Source organism: Camellia sinensis, unplaced genomic scaffold (genome assembly GCF_055761805.1).
Source record: "Camellia sinensis isolate YWXY unplaced genomic scaffold, ASM5576180v1 Unanchor3, whole genome shotgun sequence".
NCBI classification, from domain to species: Eukaryota; Viridiplantae; Streptophyta; class Magnoliopsida; order Ericales; family Theaceae; genus Camellia; species Camellia sinensis.
The window spans coordinates 5,868,509-5,890,556 of NW_028129178.1; the positions used below are offsets into that span (position 1 = coordinate 5,868,509).

At 35.9% G+C, this 22,048-nt stretch overlaps 1 protein-coding gene across 1 annotated transcript; it reads right to left on the reverse strand.

Moving 5' to 3' along the window:
- Positions 1–3,169: 3,169 nt before the first annotated feature.
- On the reverse strand, positions 3,170–8,034 carry LOC114318110 (growth-regulating factor 1). The gene is made up of 4 exons (XM_082912381.1): positions 7,493–8,034; positions 6,102–6,329; positions 4,765–5,083; positions 3,170–4,195 (listed from the first exon to the last, which is right to left on the reverse strand). The coding sequence occupies exons 1-4, from the start codon at positions 7,887–7,889 to the stop codon at positions 3,394–3,396; spliced, it is 1,746 nt and encodes a 581-aa protein (XP_082768507.1). The 5' UTR covers positions 7,890–8,034; the 3' UTR covers positions 3,170–3,393.
- Positions 8,035–22,048: the final 14,014 nt, after the last annotated feature.

Below are 22,048 nucleotides of genomic sequence, written 5' to 3' on the forward strand. Positions count from 1 at the left end.
TGGTTTTGTATTATTCGGATCCTCTGAGGAGGGCAATGTTGTAATAAGTATGCATGTGTGTGATGTATGTCTTCCAACCCCACGTCTTTCTTCCTTTTATTTACTAGCTTTTGATGGTTAGTTTAGGGCATGTTTCAATTAGCATACTTATGCTCACATGTTTGCATCATTCATCTGTATTGCATGCACCGGGCTCGGCGCATCATGCTAACTGCATTGTATTTCAATTTCAAGTTGAATACATGTTATTTGTTGCATTTCATATGCCATGTTTAGAATAGCCGAGCTTATCCTAGTTGTATTTTTGCATGTGTTGCATTAGCCATCTTAACATGAACTAGGATCATGCATTGATTACTAACTAGTTTCTGTTTTGGCTTGGAGTACTCGGTGAGTATTTATGCTTTGGCATCCTTGCATCTGTGTGAGTGACTGCCATGATAGCATGCTTACCATGAGACTATGTGCTTATGTGATATACCTGCCTGAATGCCTGTGGGTGAAGGTTGGGTTGCTTGAGTTGGAATAAATTCGTCGAAACCCGTGTTTTAGCCTACTTGCGAGTAGCAAATTTCAATCCATTTTTGAAATAAACAGATATGCGATGCTTTGTTCCAACTTAGGCAATCCAATCCATACTTGTTTTGCTGTGCACATCACATAGTAATTCTAGGCTAATAAACCGGAATAAGAGCACATGTGTTTTCAAAAACTTGACATCATGATTAGTAGAGGCCGATCTTTGATTGGGCAAGCGGGGGTGCTCGCGAAGTGACCTTCCCCAATCGTACCCAAGTTCCCGAGCCGAGGCAACTTTGATGATGACGGACACGTGGCCTTAGGCACGAGCCAGGGTTTCCTAAATTCCCCCAAAATAAAATATTTAGGTGGCAACTCTGTATCTGGCAAAGCAGTCCATGTTTAGCACTTCTTTTTAAAAATCAGTTTTTCAAAACGATTTGCTGGATTTGGACTCTTTGATGATTCATCGGTCTTGCATTGCACTTTGCCAGATTAGATGCAGGACCGTGACATTGAGTCCGAACTGTAGTAAGCCCAAATGAACAAAACAGGATTCCTCTCGGGACGTTCGGGGACGTCTACAAAGAGCTCCTCCACAGATGGGTCAGAAGAATCTTGACGAAAATAAATTTTGATTAACAAAATCTTTTGTATGAAGACCATTTTTTTTTTCCTTTCAACAAACCAATTAGACTAATTATATAAAGACGTGAATATAAATATAAATTTTATATTTTATATAGGGTCATGTCTAAATCGAGTTTCAATTCAATTTTATCAGGCTGATTTTAAGATAAAAAATTGAACCAATATAATGAAAAGCCAAAACCATCTCAACTCAACCCATAGATGTTAAATTGGTTCGATAATCGAGTTTTGTAGGTATTTTGTGTAACTCTAGTTGTTGGAAAATTGTAGTTTTTCTGCCACTTTAATACGAAATTAAAGTAGGATCCAACTATCAATTGAGGTAAGTCTGAGTGGGTTACACCACACAAAAAATGGGATAAAACCATTAAAAATTGAATACACATTGTCTCATAAAGTGGGCATAATGGTAGAGGTTTTGGGAAGGTGAAAATTCACTTATCCCACATTGGCGAAAGTTGAATACATTGATGAGTATTTATATCCTAAAGTTTTGCAAGGGTTTCGGCCCTTTGGGCATCTAAATTTTTTGAAGGAAGTGAGTTATGGATAAGTGGTGGATGGAATTGTGCCAAGACTATGGACCAAATTTGTTATTAAAAATTATCACACACACACCCCATTGTTGCCCAGACTGGACCGGACCACGTTTATCTACATGGGTCGTGGAACTTTGTTAAGCATGTGTTTGGGCTTGGGCCGGGTCATTGGCCCACAACCCATATCCATTTTGGTGCACCCAGAGCTAGTGGCTCTTGGATTTCCATATGGTTGGGCAACCCAAATGGCACCCAGACTGGACCGAACCAGGTCTACGTCCATGGGTCATGGAACTTTGTGAAGCTTGTCTTTGGGTATGGCCGGGTCATTGTTCCACAACCCATATCCATTTTGGTGCACCCAAAGCTAGTGGCTCTTGGATTTCCATAAGGTTGGGCAACTTTCTGCTCTCTTCATTTCGCCTCATGTTCTCTTCCTCTCTCAAAGAGAGAAGAACGTACTCACAACTCATAGTAGGAATCTTCTATTTTGTTTATTTTTTATGTTCATGTCATCAAAATCGAATATGTTTAATCTTAATTATTTTACAACATTAGATAACAGTACTTGTGGTTCAAAATATATCAACAATATTAGATAGCCAGCAGTGCTGTAGGTGCATAGATACAAAATACAAAATAAAACAAAGATATCTCACAAAAGGTGTGTTGTGGAATATTTGTGTTTCATTCTTCATTTTGCATGTCTGCTTAGTTTTAGGATTTTCAAGTTGTCATCTCAATTTGAGAGAGTGTTTGGACTTGATACGCTCATTTTGGGACCGATTTTGGTGATCTAAACTGGTTCACTTTTTAAGACTCGTTAAGTAGAATATTCATGTAAAAAATCAAGATAATTGGACATTAGTAACTATATGTTTGACTAATATTTGTTTTAAAAAAATGGAAGACAAATATAATCTCAAGAATAGCTATTCAGTTTTTGAAATACAAATTTAATTCAAATATATAGCTATTGATGTTTGATCATTTTGATTTTTTACATAAATATTCCTCTCAATAAATCTTAAAAAATAAACTATTTGAATCACCTAAATCAATTAAAAAATAGGTCTGTAAAACCCAAATGCTCTCACAAATTGAATGGCCAACTTGAAAGAAACTCTTAATTTTATTGTTGGATAACAATAGCATGGGATCCAGACCCCAAAATTATGTGTCCATCTATCCCACCCTATATCCAAACTCCTTCAATTAATTTGCTATGTGAAAAGACCTTTAGACTGGGACCAAGATCTTGGGGGACGGATCACTGCACATGTTATTAGGGCTGTTGGGTGCCTTGAAACTAGACACCCACATTTAACATCTTAACAACCACCCAACGACCAACATGCCTCCAACCTACTTAGAAGCAACTCCCTATAAAAACAATCTACCAACATCACATGTGCACATGAAAAAACCAAACAAAACCTTGAGAGTCGGCATCATCATCATCCACAACAATACAACATTAATTGATTACCTAAAATAGCAACTGAAGGGTTTTACAAAGTCATGTTTTACCACTAAGCAAATCCATTATCCATAAATTAAACACATTACAGAACTAAACAAATTCTCTCACTCTCTCTAAAGCTTCATTAAAAAAAAAAAAAAAAAAAAAAAAAAAAAACTCTTCCTCCTTCCATTATCATCTTCCTAGTTGGAGGTCAAATGATTATGATGCTGGCAACAAGGATGAATTCTCTTCATGGGTTTTGTGGTTATCTGCTCTCGGACTACTCCCAGCACTGCTGTTAGAAAGTGACCGAAATGTCATCTTCTGCAGGACACCTGTAGGAGACGATGCTAACTGGGGGATAGGGTTGGTGTCCCAGCCCCCGGTCATAAGGTTAAGAGCCGATGAGCTCTTACAATCACCTCCACTGCTGTTGTTAGTGCTATGCAATACCTCTCCAAGAGGTCCACCCAGTGAATTTTCCCACGATATAGGTATCCAATTCACTTGCTTTTGGTTTGGTTCACTCACTACACTGCCCACTCCCAAACCCATCTCAAGCTCTCGGGACAATCTCAGTGGTGAGAGAGCAAGTTTTTCATTAGAGGGATCAGAGGAGGCAGCCACAGGGATTGAAATTGATAGTTGGGTCCTGTCTGCCTGTAGATCGACATTGGGCCATGAAACGGCAGAGCGATGATGATGATCAGTGTGGTTTTTAGGCCAGTCGTCCATGAATTGACGAACTACTGAATGTTGTGAGCCGTTTTCACGATCATTGAGGTCTTGGGAGGAACCATAGTTTCTGCAGCTGATGTGGGAAGAGTTTTTATGCAGAGGGTTAAGCAAGGAGTCGGAACAAACAAGTCCAAATTCAGATCGGGAGGATTCACCATATGGGTTCTGCTGCTGCTTTGGAATGCAATATTGGTTCTCTTTTAGGCCAATTGCAGGAGATAACATGCATAGGTCTGTTGCAGCTTGACTTCTCTCCCCCACATTCTCTTTGTTCAGAAAAAGCCTGTGTTATCATAATAGAAATGGGGAAAAGAAACAACCAATCAGTCCATGTTAACATACATATTTTATCGTCATTTGGAAGTTCTACAAACATAAACCAACGGTGTACTTGAGAAGGAATATAAAGCTGCAAAAGGTGTATGCCAAACACATAATTGGACACTGAAAACAAATTCATGAATAAGACTTTTGAGGAGTGAGCTCTACCAGCAAATCTTGTAAAATTTTGTCATGAAGGAAAATCTATGTATGAAGAGAGTAAAACCACACACGATTCAACTATGATTGTAAACAAGCGGATCTAGCTAAGTAATCAGTTCAAATATAGTTTAAAAACTTAACTAGCTTAAAAAATATGTTTCAAGCTTTATATATTTATTTTTGAGCTAATGCCAAACAAGTTTTAAACAAATCAAGCAAGTCCAAGCCAGACTCACAAATTAACCGATTTCAAAATTTGTTTCAAATTGATTTGTTTACCTAACAAGTTGATCTCAAACCAATTTTTAACCAGCTGGACATGACTTGGGCAATTACATGCCAAAACATGATAAGAAGCGTTTTACTCACCTGCCATTAGCTGCACCAGGCTGCAAATTCTTGAGTTGAGGATGGCAGCAGAGGCTGTCAGGCACCACCGATGCAGTTGTAGAGGAAGCCATCGGCATGAGCTTTGAGGTGGTGGTGGGTCCGGAGACGGAATGGCCAGTTTGGCCTTCCACAGGCTTTCTTGAACGATGGCGGCCCCTGTTCATGTGCCGCTCACAATACTTCTGATCTGCAACTGCATCTCTCGAGCACCGCCATTTCTTCCCATCAGTCCGACGACACCTTCCTGGCTCAGGATCAGTGGTGTTGGAGAATCCCAGACGGAAAGCACCCCATCCAACTACCAAACATACAACAAAATATGGACACAATCAATTTAACAAACACACACAAGACATTGAACACCTGTGTTCTAAACACCCCCAAGCCCAACTCTAGTGCTGGGGTGAGTGTCTTATGCACAAATTTTGGATTTATGGGAGATTATCACCTATAATGAACTCAGTACTTGGTCAACAAACCCATATCGAAACCACTAGAAGCATATATATGGGGAATTTTTTTGTTTTGAAAAATGGGGTATATAGCAGCTAAAAACACTAAACTACACATGATTAGTGGAACTTGAAACTGATAGATAATTGATTCCCCATCTTCATGTATACAATATTAGACAGAGAGAGCGCTTATACCCAATATCCAGCGACGGACCAAGATTTCATTACCCGAAGGTTAAAAGACAAATAAAATTTTTTATCATATACATAAGTACACATGTACAATATGATATATAAATTATATCTATACACAAAAAATTTCAAATACCATAAAAGCAATTTCTAATAGAATGAAAAAGTTTTTTTTGGTGTAAAACAAAAAAAGAATGCAAGATGGGATAAGAATGACATTTGTATTTTTCATATTGGGGGTCATTTTATGTATAAAATGAGATATATATTTCTAAAATGCCATGACAAATCATATTTTTCACAAAAACATGAGGTTATAGCCCCCCATAGCCTTGTCCTAATTCCGTCCCTATATCAAGTGTGGCAGTTTCTGCATCATAGATACACGGTCAAGAAAAAGTCTAGAAACATACAAACCGATCACATATCCTAACAAAACCTGTTATGTGATTGATGGCCCTCCAAATCCCCTATTCAACTATACCAAAATAGTCACAACCAGTATTAAATCATGTGAAAATCTCGAAATGTGAGACATGACAAGGGAACAAAAGGATTTGAAACAGAGGATCAGTGCAGATATACATCAATTTATTTGCCAAAAAATAAACCATTAATAAATGTAGTTAAGTGGTAATATTTGGATAGTGACAAAGCGATCAAACTTACAAGTAGTGGGTACTATATGTCCTCCTGAAAAGCCAGAGAAACCAGCAGAATCAAGGGTTTTTCTGATAGGAATGAGAAGATTAGAAGGAACAGGGACATTGGCAGTAATGTATTTGTAGATGAGGGCCTGCTGTTCTAACTCCATCCATTGTGATGGAGTAAATGGGCCTCTCACCACTGTTAATCCCCCATGCATATTTGCACCATTCATGCCTCCACACCCATACCCTGTAACTCAATAACCAAAAGATTCGGCTTTAAAATATGTGAGAGAAACATTAAGGTTGTGTCTGGATTGAATGTGAAAAAAAATTGGAAAAAAGCAAAGGTTAAGTATGAAGTAAAATTAAATAAATAATAATAATAATAACAATAATAATAACAACTTTGTCTGCAGCTTCTACAAACAAATTTTCAACAATTACTAGAACCATTTACTGCTAACTTCAGTCTACTATGTTAAGTGTACCGCAAAATCAGAGTATGGAAATGGGATAAGAAAGGAAAAGTGTATTAGTAGAAATTAAAATTTGACTTTTTACTTTCCATTTTTCTTCACTCCACAAATTCATCCAAACACAACATAAAAAATAAAAATAAAAATAAAAAGAGAAACAACGATTTTGTCTGTAGCTTCATACAGGTTACATTAAAAATATTTATAAAAAAAAAAAAAAAATCATCAAGCCTTTGAACAATTATCAAAACTATTTACTGGTAGCTTCAGAGTCGAATATTTAAGCGTAGAGGAAAAATTTGAGTATAGAAAGGGATATGGCAAGAAACTAAAAATTTAAAACTTGTCTGCAACATTTAAGGAGGCTACACCAATAATAGATTTCTTGTCTCTCATATGACAAGAAAACAAAGTAAAAGTGAGAGAAAGTGAAAAAGAAATCAAAACCAAGATGGGTCTAATCTATTATTCCTCCTATCTTTTGCTTTTTTTTTTTTTTCCCTTCATTTGTACTCAACAGCTTCTACTGTATGGAAAACATTACCAACAATTTGGGTTTATATATATATATATATTTTTTTTTTTTTTTGACAAGACTCAAAAGCCAATACATCTTTATATTTTACATGAAAAGACCATCCGACCAGTACTGGGAATCAAAACCCAAATGTTTCATTAATCACAAGTGTGTTGGAAACTTTATTCTATCTAATTTTCGTCTCACACATATACCATCACCCTTTTCCCAGCTTAACAAGCAAATATGAGAGATACCCATTACCCCAGAGTCATTTTTACTCCCCCAAAATTAGAAACTTTTAAGATATATCACTTTCAATCCCTCATTTATATAAATATATATATATATATATATATATTCTCTGAATACCCCCACATAGCTAAAAAGCCTTAAAAAAATTGTCAATGTTATTACCTGCTGTATCTCTACCATAAGTAGTAGTAGGAATTGATGAGTGGTGTTGATACTGAAAATAAGGCAATGGCACGGCTTGTGAGTTGGGTGAAGAGAAGCTGAGCATTTGCTGACCATCAGAGCTATTAGATCTCAACAAAGGACTTCTCAGCAATGCTGCCTTGGAAGTTGAGAAGTCATCTTCACTGGTAGTAGTCTTGGCCACTTTTAAGCAGTTGCTTCTCCAGTCATCTTCTTCTTCAGGCCTTTCTTGCTTATTGAGAAGCCATGATCCGTACAGCTTTTGCTTATTGGTGTGAGGAGCATCTGAAGAAAAAGAGGTATATGGGTCTGAACCACCACCCACAAACCCATCTTCCAAACCCACCATTAGCATACCACCAGCACCAAGATCCATCAAGAAATCAGCCTACTACTGAACCACTGGAGAGAGAAAATGAAGAAACATTTGGGTTGGTTGGCCATTCATCTACAGAAGTAGAGTGAGGAGGGTTCGAGGTGTTGTGTTGGAGGGAGGACCATTTTAAAGGGTTGGGGTGTGTAGGTGTGATAGGAATGGTTAAGCGGAGATGAGAAAGAAAGCTTTGCTTAGGGGAGGGGAGCAGCTGTTAGAGAAACAAAAATAATTGGAGAGAGAGAGAGAGAGAGAGGGAGATACTGGTGGTACTACCTACGCTACAAAAAAAAAAAAAAAAAAAAAGATAGAGTTTTTTTTTTTTTTTTCAATTTTTTTTCAATTTTCACAATTTACTTTTCGAAAAATTCTATTTTTTTATTTTTTATTTTTATTCAATTTTTTAATATTTTAAATATTTTTTTTAATTTTTAAACGTATCTAACACAAATATATTTAAAAAACATAATATTTATGATTTTTAAATTTTTTTTACTAAATACTAAAAATATAAAAAAAAATAAAAATTTAATACATTTTTTAAATATTTTTTTGTGTATTTATTAATTTTTAAAAAGTATTTTTTTACAAATATTTTACTGGTTAGATACATCTAAGTAATATGCATCTAAGTAATGTACATCTAAAAAAGTAAAAAAAAAAATTCTTAAAATTTTAAAAAAATATTCACTAAAAAAATACAAAAAATAAAAAATTCAATTTTCAGAAAACTGAAACCAAACACACTAAATGTTATTATTGTATTCTTTAAAATTTTGATTATTTTAATTAGTTTTTAAATTTTATTTTGATTATTTTATGAGATAAAAAAAAGTTATATTTGAGATAATTTGTAAAATTTTAATTTTGTAATTGAATAAATGATTGTAAAAGAATAAAATAAATGATTAATGTGTAGAATGTAATATTTTGTTTTATTGATTATTGTAATTTTTTTTTATCTTTATTAAATATTTTAACATAAAAAAATTGTTTGAAACATGCCTATATGTGAAATATTTTAATAGTAATATTACAAATTCATACTTACTATCTAGAAATTAACCATAATCATTATCTTGTAGTTCAAATTTATTCATACATAAACCTTATATTACACAATTTTAATTTCAACCATATAATCCCTTTCAGAATAAATTCCAAATAATTAAAGTGCAATTCATAGCATTTTTCATATTTTAAAGGGTTTAATATATTTTTTTACAGACACATATACGGATCATAACACACATGGATACACGTATTTTTTTCTCTAAACAAAAATAAATAAATAAATAAATAAAATCATTTAAAAAAAAAAAACCTTATCTCAATATTGATATTTGTGTTTGCTATCTTAGAACAACCCCCCCCCCAAAAAAAAATAATATAGAATAAATTACGAATACACTTCTGAAATTTGCTAAAAATATAGATTGTTTCCTATACTTTGAAAAATTATAAATACTCCCATGTCAAAAAAAATTATTGAATATAATTAATTGAAAAAATAAATTTTTTAATTGTATTTCTATATAATAATAAAATGAGAAAATTATTGAAAAGTCAAATCTAAGGAGGCTATGAAGCGTTTGTAACACTTCTGAAAAATCCCTGTTCGCTTGAGCAGTGGGACTACCACTCGAGCAGTCTATTGGGACTCCTAGTACTTTATTTTACAGTCTGAGATACTGGGAGTTTGTTTTCTTCACTTGAGCATATGTTTTACTGCTTGAGCAGTCTTATATCTCCCACGCTCGTTTCACAACTTGAGCGATCTGTTCGAAATCAGTCATTTAAAAGTCATTTTTGGCTCAATTTTCCTCACTTTTCTCTCTCTCTCTCTCTCTCTCCCTCTCCCTCTCCCTCTCTCCCTTTGGTCATTTTTGAGCTTCCAAGCTCAGTAACCCTCAATTTTATCCACTTTTAACCACCTTTGACCCTAGTTTCATATACCAAACGTAGAGCACAGTAAAATCTTTCTTTTATCTAAGCAGTTCGTCTTTTCGTCGCTGGTGAATTTTTGAGTTTTCTCCTTTTCACTTTGCGAAGTAGGGATTTCTTTGACTCTCTTCAATACAACCTTATAAATAGATATGTGGTGTTTTCTATTGTATGAAAAATGTGATTTTGTGGAGAGATTTTCGAAATGCATGCAGATGGTGGTTAGGGTTTTAAATAAAAAGAGTAAGTCTTATATTTTAGTATTGATTATGAGAAATTGGTGTCAATAGAACATAATTATGATGATGGAGATAAAAAGCCCTATTAGACATATTGTATTTTGATGATTGTTTTTTATTTTGTTTTGATTTATTTGGAGGATCAAAATAGATTAAATTCTTATGATTTATTCCATGATATTTTGATCCTTGTTTATATACTAATCATGTCATTTGGAGGTTCTAAATGAGGCTTAAACAGGTACCAAACCAATGCATCAGAGCAGCAGCAAAACACAGGAGGCCAAAACCGACACAAGGCAATCGACTGGCCAGATGATCGGCCGGTCGACTGATCAGGCCAAATTTTGGCAATTTTCTTCTGCAGCTTTGAGCAGGGTTGGACAACTGGGCAGATGTTTGGCCAGGGCATTTCGGCCCAGTTTCATTCTAGTTCAGTTCTATTTCGCTTCGGACGTCAGAACACAGTATGCTTGACAACCGCGAATAACAACCTTGACGATCAAAACTTCATGGGACATCCAGGCGGACAACCCACAGACACAGAACTTCACTTGGGACATTTGGGAGGACGTCCACTGTGCAGAGAACTGTTATATATAACAGATGCTGAGAAGAGAAAACAAAGGTTTTTCATTAGATAGCCCATCACTTAACGGGCAAAACGTTAGGGAATATCTATGTAATGATTTATATATTATTCTCAGCCATCACCAACCTATCTCTTCAACGGGAATAAAAGAATGGGCATTGTCAGAAGAATAGAAGAATAGAGCACTCAAATATGTATTATACACTGAGCTCTAAACAAGCAGCTGAGACAAACAACTGATACAGAAGAGATACAACGTGCTATACACAATTCACAATCTTTCATCATTCTCATATTTCTCTATTCTCTAAAGTGTTCTTCAACTGTTATTTCTTTCTCCTTCATAAAATATACAAAGCCTTTAGCCTTAAACATATATTCTTGTAAGAGGATTTACAAAAAACTTTGAGCTTCAATATTGTATATCTATCTTTGAGAGATTAATTTTGTAACTTTCTTTAAAATAAAAAACATCTTCATTTCAATCTTGTAAGAGTGTAGTACACTCAGGTTTCTTGACTCTTTGAGTGTCAATGAGAATCACCTAAGGAGTGCAAGGGTTTGGACTTGGAAAGTCTGTGAAAAATCTGTGGAGGATTGCTCCATTTGTGAAGATATTGCTAGTACCCCTGTAAAGCTAGAAGATAGTGAAAAATCTCAAGTGAAGCTTAAGGAGTAGATGTAGGTTTGGTTGAAACTGAACCACTATAAATCTATTTGCCTCATCTTTTCTAATCTCTTTTATTTTCTTTACTGATATAACTATCTGATATACTCACTGTGTTGATTTTGTCATTGCTATATCTGTTAGAGTAATTGTTGTTCTTGTGCTAATCATCTAATCTCTTCAACTATATAGCTATCTAATGTTTTGTGCTATCTACCTCACTTGACAAACTTCTCTGTGCTAACTATACTTCACTAATATAGCTGACAGAGTATTTGTTGTTGTTGTGCTAATAATCAAATCTCATCACTCACCTTATATAGCTATTTGATATTTATCTTTCATTGAGTGTTAAAGCTATAATTGCTTATTTATCTATATCACAATTTGTTAAGTCAAAAATCATTCACTGATATTTTCTCTTTGTGATTAATCAAGTTATCTTCATTTTATTAGCTATATATCTATTGCTTGTTCATCTTAAGCTTCTAAACATCTTATTAATATTTTGCTATACTAGTAGTAATTTTTATTGGGGTATTAGTATTTTTTATTTTATTTTATTTATTTATCTTCTTTTTTTTTTTGTAAAAACTTAATTCACTCCCCTCTTAGGTTATCTTTTAGGTAACAATTGGTATCAGAATCTAGACTCTTGCTTAGGTTTAACCATTTGAGAGTTTTCGATCCATGGCAATCGTAGCTAGTACTAGCACTGTTGAAGGTCAAGCCACCAATATGCCACCCTTGTTTGATGGAAATAACTATAGCTATTGGAAGGATAAGATGACCCTATATCTTCAAGCCACCAATTATGCTATGTGGATTATAGTCACCAATGGTCCCAAAATCCCTACCAAATTAGTGAACAACATTAGTGTGCCTAAAACTGAAGTTGAATGTGATGAGAGGGATCATAGATTGTTGCTAGCCAATGCCAAAGCAAAACTCATCCTTGTATGTGGTTTAGACTCTAAGAAATATAATAGAATATCTAGTTGTGACAAACTTGAAGTTACCTATGAAGGCACAAACCAAGTTAAAGAATCTCATATTGATATACTTGTTCATAGTTATGAATTGTTTAAAATGAAATCTGATGAATTTATTTCAAACATGTTTACTAGATTTACTGAAATTGAATTTTTTTTAAAATCTCTTGGCAAAACATATACTAACAGTGAGTTAGTGAGAAAAATTCTTAGGTGTTTACCAAAGAATTGGAAGGCTAAAGTCATAGCCATTATTGATGCAAAGCACCTTTCAACTCTTGAATTAGATGAGCTCATGGGTTCTCTAATGACTTATGAAATCACTATGAAAGGACATGAGAATGATGAGGACAAAAACAAGAGTGAAATTGCATTCAAAGCCTCATCCCATGAAGAAGAAAATGAGGATTCTAGTGAAGATAAAGGATATGCCATATTTAGTAGAAATCTCAAAAAGTACTACAAGAAGAGCAATCATGGAGGAAGAAGACCCTACAAGAAAGAGTATAATAAAGATGATGACATCCAAAAGAATGAACCCATCATTTGCTATGAGTGAAAGAATCTGGGACACATCAAGATGGATTGTCCAAAATTGAAGAAACTTGGAAAAGACTACAAAAGGAACAAGAAGGCCATAATATCAGCTTGGGGAGAAAGTGATGATGATAGTTCAAATGATGAAATTGAAAATGATGAAGTAGTCAACCTTTGTCTAATGGCTCTTAGAGATGAAGAAACCACTCAAGATGAGGTAATTGTTAATTATGAAGAACTTGAGAGTGCTTTCAATGAATTACGTGACGAGTTTAGAAAAGTATGTGCCAAAAATAATGTGTTAAAGAAATTAGTTGCATCTTTATCTAGCATATGGATGATTGAAGAAAAAAAACCTTGCTTTGAAAAATGACCTCAATACCATTTCTAGTGAGAAAATTGTTTTGAAAAACAATGTTGATGATTTGAATAAAACTCTTGAAAATTTTGTAAAAGGAAGAGATAATCTCAACAAGAATTTTGGTAATCAAAGATGTATTTTTGATAAGGCAGGCATTGTATATGACCCTATTAAGAAACAAAAGAAACTCAACATAATTTTTGAAAAAGGACCTTCCATTACGCACCCTCATATTACATTTCATTTTTGTAAGAAGAAAGGTCATTATATATCTACTTGTCCATTCAAAAAGAATATGAACATGGGGATTAAAAAAAATTTAGATTGCAAAAGGTACTAATCATACTAACCAAGAAGGACACAAGAAATCATGGATATCAAAATCCAACATTTGATTGTCTTACTGTAGGTATGCCTTAAGTCCAAAGCTAAAGAAGGAAGGTGGTACCTTGATAGTGAATGCTCTAGACACATGACTGGAGACAAATCATTCTTCACTACCCTATTATCCAAAGATGGAGGATTTGTCACTTTTAGAGACAACAAGAAAGGAAAAATCATTAGTATTGGTGACATCGATATATCTCCTAACCCTTCTATTGAAAATGTTCTCCTTGTAGATGAACTTAAGCATAATTTACTTAGTATTAGCCAATTATATGATAAGAGCAATAGAGTTATTTCTGATTAATCTCATTGCATAATTGAAAGGAAAGGACAATTGATCACAAAGCACCATTTGTTAGAAATCGCCTTCACAATGTTTATGTTTTTCATCTCAATGAACTATATGCTAGTGATGTTAAATATTTATATCCTAGTAATATAGTAATTGGTTATGGCATAGAAGACTTGGTCATGCTCGTACGGATTTAATTGCTAAACTTTTAAGAAAGGATTTGGTTGTTCGATTTCCAAAAATTAAATTTGAAAAAGACCAACTTTGTGGTGCTTGTCAACAAGGAAAACAAACCAAAACATCTTTCAAATTAAAATCCCATATTTCCATCACTAGACCTTTACAATTATTGCATACAGATTTATTTGGTCCCTCATGGACATCTAGTCTTTGTGGTAAACATTATTGTCATGTTGTTGTTGATGATTTTTCAAGATTTACTTGGGTTATGTTTTTGGCATAGAAAGATGAAGCCTTTTCTTCTTTCACAAAACTTTGTTACAAAATTCAAAATGAAAAAGGCTTTCTTATTTCTAATATTCAAACTGACTACGATAAATAACTTGAAAATGAAAATTTTGAATTGTTTTGCGAAGAGCATAGAATTGGAGATAATTTTTCAGCACCTAGAACTCCTCAACAAAATAGTGTAGTAGAAAGGAAGAATAGAACCTTAGGGTTACGTTTGTTTCGCGGATTAGGTTGAATGGGATTATAAGTACAGTGGGATTGGGTGAGGGGATTAGTAATGTAGTGGTATTAGATTGGAGATACAAGATAAAGAGTGTTTGTTTATACACCACTAGATTAGTAATACCATAGCAATTATTTTTGTTTGTTTGGTTATTTTTAAATGGGATTAATATGTGAAATTTCATAAATGCCCTTTTTCAATTGACAATAAAATCTGGGCAAAGGCCAAACTAACAAATGCATGAAGAATAAAATTTGGGCCGGTTAAATTTTAAACCTGGCTACCAAATATGGTCATGGCTTTCTTATTATAATTTGCTTGACCAAATGATAAATAAGCATCGGCAAACGTGCCAAAATTTGAACCTATAAAATCAACTTGTGCAAAATCAAAATAAATTAAATATTAAATAATACAAATGCATGTTATATAGGCAAAAATTATCATCTTGATGTATAAACAAAAATCACCATCTTCTAAGAGAGAGAACAATAATATTCACCACTAAAAACATATATTCATTTATAACATAGTCTAGCAAGATGTCCAAAATATATGAAATTGATTGTTCCAATACTTACAAAAAAGTGAGCCTTTTCTCTCACAGCTTGGGATATGAAAATTTCAGAGCATACCAGGTAAGTCCATAACAACCTAGTGTTGTTGACAATTTCCATATGAAATTATGCACCATATTGTGCCTTCCTAGGGGTCATTTGCTGAAGTCATATTACACAATCATTGAGGACCATCATACAACTAATTCAAAAGGGCAATCATACATATAATATATTACATATTCAAAAAGACCATTATATAGCTAATTCCATACGCAAATAATAGACCCTTCCAATAGCATACAAACCCACTCCATCTTGTCATCCTCCTTTACACTAAAGAACAAATTACCCCGCTCCTCATCTTTGACTATCATTGATGCTACCTTCAACCTTTGCCAGTACTCATTGGTAGTTTCAAGAGTTCTGTATTAACCAACCTCTTTTGTTGGGATAGGTCATGTGAATACCCTATCTTATGAGCTATCTCTACCATCCTACTATTAGTATTTTCAAAGAATGCTCCAAAAGTAACAGCCTTCTTAGACAGTCCTTAGGAAATCCCCGCAGCAGGTCTGACTCACTTTTTCCCGACTTTAGACAAGTCAGGAGGTTTAGACGAGTCAGGATGTTTGGTTATATTACCTGAATGTGACATTGAATAATCAATGTCAATTTCATTAAACCAGAATTGTTCCACCGGGGACTCAACTCATTTTTCTTCAATTGCTTCCTTATTCTCCATGGCTACAACTAAATCAGCTGGACCTCCAACTAACTCACCAATGGCCCTATCCTTGCCAAAGAAAATAAACCAATCTTCATAATATGGAAATAGTTTGTTTCTCATTCCTTTTACGTCTAGTAATTTCTTCACAAGTGAGTTTTAAACTATCACAATTCATAGTTTACTAAGCAAAAACCAATAAATTCAAGTTTTAAAAAGTAAACTGTAGATACCCCATTTTTGACCGACCTTAAGACTCAGACGTCATCGATTGAGCGCTCTGCTCGTTTCGAGGTTTCAGAGTTCTTGGCTGAGAGCCTCAACTCCGGACCTCAGGACCCTTTTGTACTTTGACTCGGTCTCCGGACCAAGTCTTGTTTTCTCTTCCCCGAGGGATGGAAAGGTCTTGTAGACCATCTCTCAGTGGTCGTAGACTACTTTTCGTGGTCGTAGGCCACTGTTCCCATTTGGAGACTAGTTTTCGGTTTTCGGAGCCGTCGGCCGCGCGCCTCGGCTCGGGACCACTTAACATTCTCCGTTTGGCACGATTTTTGGAACACACCTTGTTTCCTCTGTCTAGAGGGACATTGTGGTTCGGGAGACCACTTTTGGGGCCATATGCCACTTTTGGTGCTCAACAGTCAGTTTTCGGGGCACCCGGCTGCGCGCTTTGCCCCCCGAACTCTCGTTTTGCATCTGTGTTGGTTCATTTTTGGCATGAACCTTGTTTCCCTTGTTTGGGAGGTGGAACAAGGGTGGCAAACCACCTTTTCTCCTTAGAGATCACTTTTTCCTCGCCAGCCGATTTTCTTGTCGGGAAGTTGGTTTTCTTGGTCTTTGAGCCACATTTGCTGGTCTCTTACTACACCACTAGCTTGCTTTCAAAGTGGAGACCACCAAATGGAGCCATCAACCACTTTTTTGTGTGGAAGACCACCTACTCTGGTCGGCCGACCAGGGAAACTGGTCGGCCAGCTCCCTCTTGTTTTGTCTGTTTGAGTGGGTGCCAGCTGTGCCAGCTGGAAGGAATAGATTGTATCCTCCATACACGTGTATGGAGGATCTTGAGCCTTGTTTTTAGCTTCTTGAAGAAGCTTTGGCCTTGTTTGTCTATAAGAGAGGCCCTCCTCCTCCTTGAACTAGGTTTAGATTTTCTCTAAGGCAAAACAATACATATCCCTCTATATCTCTATATTTTGGCTCATAAGGTGCATCGTTCTTGACCCTTTTACAGTACACCTCATAGCCATACACTTCCACCATTGATTTGAGGTTCTTGGAGGTTTTTTTAGAGGTCAAAGAGCTGGTTTTTGGTCCCAAAGTTTGCTGGTTTTCCTGAGCTTCAAAGGTAATCACTTTTCCCTCTTTTAAGCATTATTTTGATCCTTCTCTTAGCCTCATTTGCATGCTTATATGAGCTTTGTTGTCAACTGAAAAAAAGTTCATATTTAAGTGATTTTCATGTTTGTTTAAGGCTCTTTTGGTGTTGGGGGTCATCTACCCTCTTGCATGCTCTATTTAGTCTTGTTTTGAGCCATGCCATGAGACCTTTGTATTGAGCTTTGCTTGGCCCTTTAGCCACTAAAATACAGCAGATTTTCAGTGGTTGGCATGTGGTTTTGAGGGGCAAAATCAGAGAAGGGTGACCCTCTCTCTTTTGGCCTTGTTTGCTTGCATTTTTGGCTTTCTAAGGGAGCATATATTTCCACATTTCCTAGCCTTAGTTCAGGCCCTTTTTAGTGACTTTTAGGACCTGCCTAGACTCTGTCTATGGCTGGTTTGGTCACCTTTTATTTGCCTCTTGCATGTGTAGAACAATCCCTTGCATAGTCTATCAAAGTAACACCTCATTCTTGTATGTATTGGTCATGTTTCATTGGGTTTTTGGCCATCATTTGGCATGCCATGATTCTATTTTTAGCTGGTTTGGTAGCCTCTCATATGCTTCACATGCTTGTAGTGTAAATCATGTTCACTAGCTTATAATGCATGTTGTTTTGGCCCTCTATGCTAGCATATTTTGGCTATGCTTCAAATTGATTTTGTTCATATTTTGGGCTGCCTTAGCTCTGTTTTGAGGTCCCTTGGTTGAATGATGCTTTCCATGTATGGTTATAGTGTAATAGCCTTGCTTAGCCTTGAGTTTTGAATCCCCTTGCATGCTTAACTTGAGGTGTTTGCATGTTTTAGCATCATTGAACAGGATATTTTAGAGTTTATTTCTTGACCATATTCTCATGTTTGTCACTCTTTCAATGTGCTTGAGAGTTGCATCATTATATCCCATTTATGAGCCTTTGCATTAAGCTTCATTCTTATGCCTTTCAAGCCACCATCTTGGCTCATTTTACCATTATTTTGGGCCTGCTTAAGGTCTGTTTGGAGTTGGTTTTGTCATTTGAGCGTCACCTTGCATGCCTCTAGTGTAATGTGCTTCACTAGCTTCGGTACTTGAGCCTTTCGACATGCATTGTGTGAATTGTTTGCATGATTCGGAGCCATTTTGTATGTCATTTCAAAAATGGAACATGTGTCATTGTATGCCATATTTCATCCTTTCAATGCTTTTGTAGAGTTTCATTTTGTGCCCTTGGGCTTAGGTCCTTGCATTGTGTATGCTAGCATGAGTTTTGGAGTCTTGTTTTCATCATGTATGGCCACTGAGTTGGGCATAGCTGAGGCCTACCCATCTTGGTTTAAGTCCACTGTTGTATTGTGTATGCCATGTCATAATGCGTTGTGCATGTTATGTTATTGTTTGCATTGAGCATGCCATGATCATATTGCACTGAGTATGCCATATTGTCCATAGCATTGTGTATGCCATGTAGTTACATTTCATGTTTGCCATGTTGCTTGCATTGTGTTTGGAATAGGTGTTAGTCCAAAAATGGGAAACGAGGGACGTTTCATACTTCAAGTGATGAAACGTGCCTTAATTCCCGGTCGCTGACGCTCTTGATTACCCATGATAGAGTTTTAGGCATTATGTGTTTACTTGTGCATTCATTTCCATATTGAATTGTGAAACTTCGCCTCTCGGCCATCATGCATTGAAATGCACGATTGGTGGCCCGAGGGTCGAGAACCACACCCCCTTGAGTTCATTACATGATAGGAAGGGTGGTTGTGCACACATATACTGCAAATACTTTGCCGTGCATCTCTCTTTCCCTTTGTTGTAGAAAACCTGAAACCAGGAGAGGAAACTGGTTGGCCAACCAGATTTACTAGTAGGTCGACCACTTTTTTTGGTTTCTACCACAAAAAGCTAGTCGGCCATTGGTCTCCCATGCCTATAAGCTGGTCGGCAGCCTTTCCACAGATTCCCAGGGTGGAGTTTTATCTCTCTGGAGCTTTGTGCAAGTTTCTAAGATCAATTGCAAACAAAGGTGAGTTGGGGCGTCGCGAAGGATTTCCGAACGAGGCAACCCGAGCATGCATGCATCCTTGGTCATCCAAGGCAGAGCTGAGGCAATCCACATTCATGTAGTTTGCATGCTAGTTTAATTGCTTACTTAGTTAGTTTGTTAATTAATTAGAGTTGTGTAATAATTACCTGTAATTTATTATTCATTTTGATTGTGTAATAACTAGCTTAATTAGATTGGCTTAGATTAGCTAGTTGGTGTTGTATTATTTATTTGGACCCTCCGTCGAGAGGGCAAATTTTGTAATAAGTGTGTGTGTGTGTGATGCATGTCTTCCAACCCCACGTCTTTCTCCCTTTTACTTAACTGCTTACGATGGTTAGTTTTAGGGCATGTTTCAATTAGCATCCTTATGCTCGCATGATTGCATCCATTCATCTGTCTTGCATGCACCTGGCTCGGCGCATCATACTAACTGCATCGTATTTCAATTCTGAGTTGAATACATGTTATCTGTAGCATCTCATATGCCATCTTAGAATAGCCGAGCCTATCTTAGTTGCATTTTGTATGTGTTGCATTAGCCATCTTAACATAAAATAGGATCATGCATTGATTACTTACTAGTTTCTGTTTTGGCTTGGAGTACTCGGTGAGTGTTTATGCTTTATCATCCTTGCATGTGTGTGGGTGACTGCCATGATAGCATGCTTGCCATGAGGCTAACTGCTTATGTGATATGCCTGCTTGAATGCCTATGGGTGAAGGTTGGATTACTTGAATTGGAACAATTCATTGATTGCGAGTTTTAAGCCCACTTGAGAATGGCAAATCACCATGTTTTCTAAAGACCACTTGAGGGTGGCAATATCCGCATTTTAGCCTACTTGCGAGTAGCAAACTGCTTTAAAAAACAAACATGAGATGTTTTGTTCCAATTTAGGCGACCCAGTCTATACTTGTATGCTGTGTGCATCACATAGTAATCCTAGGCTAATAAATCGGAATAAGAATGCATGTGTTTTCAAAAACTCGATATCATGTTTAGTAGTGGCCGATTTTTGATCGGGCGAACGAGGGTGCTCATTGCATGACCTTCCCCAATCGTACCCAAGTTTCCGAGCCGAGGCAACTTTGGTGATGACGGACACGTGACCTTAGGCACGAGTCAGGGTTTCCTAAATTCTCCCAAAATAAAATATTTAGGTGGCGACTCTGTATCTGGCAAAGCAGTTCATGTTTGGTACTTTTTTTTTTATAAAAATCAGTGTTTTTCAAAACGATTTGTCGGATTTGGACTCTTTGGTGATTTATCAATCTCGTATTGCACTTTGCGAGATCAGATTAAGGACCGTGACATTTGAGTCCGAACTGTAGTGAGCCCAATGAAAAAAACGGGATTTTCCCAGGACGTTCGGGGATGTCTACATAAACAAATAGAAATTATTTATACACTAACATAGTTTGACCAAACATCATCACTATCGACAAGGACTATCTTCTCACAATCATCCCAGCCAAAACCACTAGCATTCACTATATCATAGAGAGTGCTATATTGTTTCCTCCATAGCTTAATCTTTGGTTCTATATGAGGAGAGGCTCGGAGATCAGTTCCAACAAATGCTACGAAGATTTTCTTTTCGCATTCATTATAGAAGCCTGGCCTAAATTGGTTATTATCATACTTCCACTTAGGATTTCTTAAGAATACATCCTTCATAGCCCCAATGAGGAAATCCTCCTCACGCTTGTTCTAAAACCTTCAAGTTGCTTTTGCATTATTCTTTGATTTTTTGTTACCTGTGTTATCCATACCTATATGTATATCATAACATCAACATCTCTCATAAATAACAAAGCAACATAAAAAATATCTATTACAAATACCAAAATAAAAAATTTCAAATATTTCAATTACATGTCTTATATTAAACATCCAATAACAAGAAAAAAGTTTCATAAGACAATATTTAACAAAATAATATTCATTACAAATACCACAAGCAATATTTTCAAATAGTTGAATTACATGTCTTCTAGTGAATATCCAATAATAAATATAAAAGGTTTCATACAACAATATTTAACAAAAAATATTTCTCCATTTATAGGTTATTTCCCTAGCCTTTACTCGCTTGCCATTCATTAAACATTTGGTTTGCCAAAGTAGTTCTCCAATCACTCCATTGATCAGATGTATCCACACCGTCAATGAATTCATCCCCTAATTCAGTTGGAGGAGGAATTAGGGGATCATTTCCCTCATCATCAAGTGGATCCATGGGCATTTCATGTTTTATGAGGTTGTGGAGAAGGCAACATGCGGTAATAATGCGGAATTGAGTCTTGCTTGGAAAGTAAGAATAGGTCCTCAAAATTTCCCACTTCATTTTAAGTAACCCAAAACACCTCTCAATGACATTATGAGCAGAAGAGTGTTTCATGTTAAAAAACTCTTCTGGAGTTATGGGAGAACTCCCTCTTTCTATGTGGAAAGGTGGTAACGCTGTCCTCTATAAGGTGCAAGAAAACCCTTCCCATTTGTGTAACCTGCATCTACGAGATAGTAGTAGACTGTAATTATATAAAATAATTTCATTATGTAAGTAAGAAATTTTTAAGTTATAGAAATATATGCTATTTATATAAGGATTTGTAATGATTGCATCTTTAAGTATCCTAAAATCAGAAGTAGACCCTTCTCATCTAGGCAAGAAACATATGAATTGCATGTCTTGGGAGCACACATCTAATACATTTGTGGCAATTTCCCCCTTCCATGTTCTATACCTTGGTTTT

What these genes read in the sequence shown, in the direction of transcription:
- LOC114318110 (XM_082912381.1), bottom strand. Translation starts at nt 7,889, where the DNA reads ATGGATCTTGGTGCTGGTGGTATGCTAATGGTGGGTTTGGAAGATGGG. An exon ending in TTATGGTAGAGATACAGCAG is followed by an intron (nt 6,330 to 7,492) that starts GTAATAACATTG and finishes ATTGAGTTACAG; the next exon opens with GGTATGGGTGTGGAGGCATG. An exon ending in ACATATAGTACCCACTACTT is followed by an intron (nt 5,084 to 6,101) that starts GTAAGTTTGATC and finishes TATGTTTGGTAG; the next exon opens with TTGGATGGGGTGCTTTCCGT.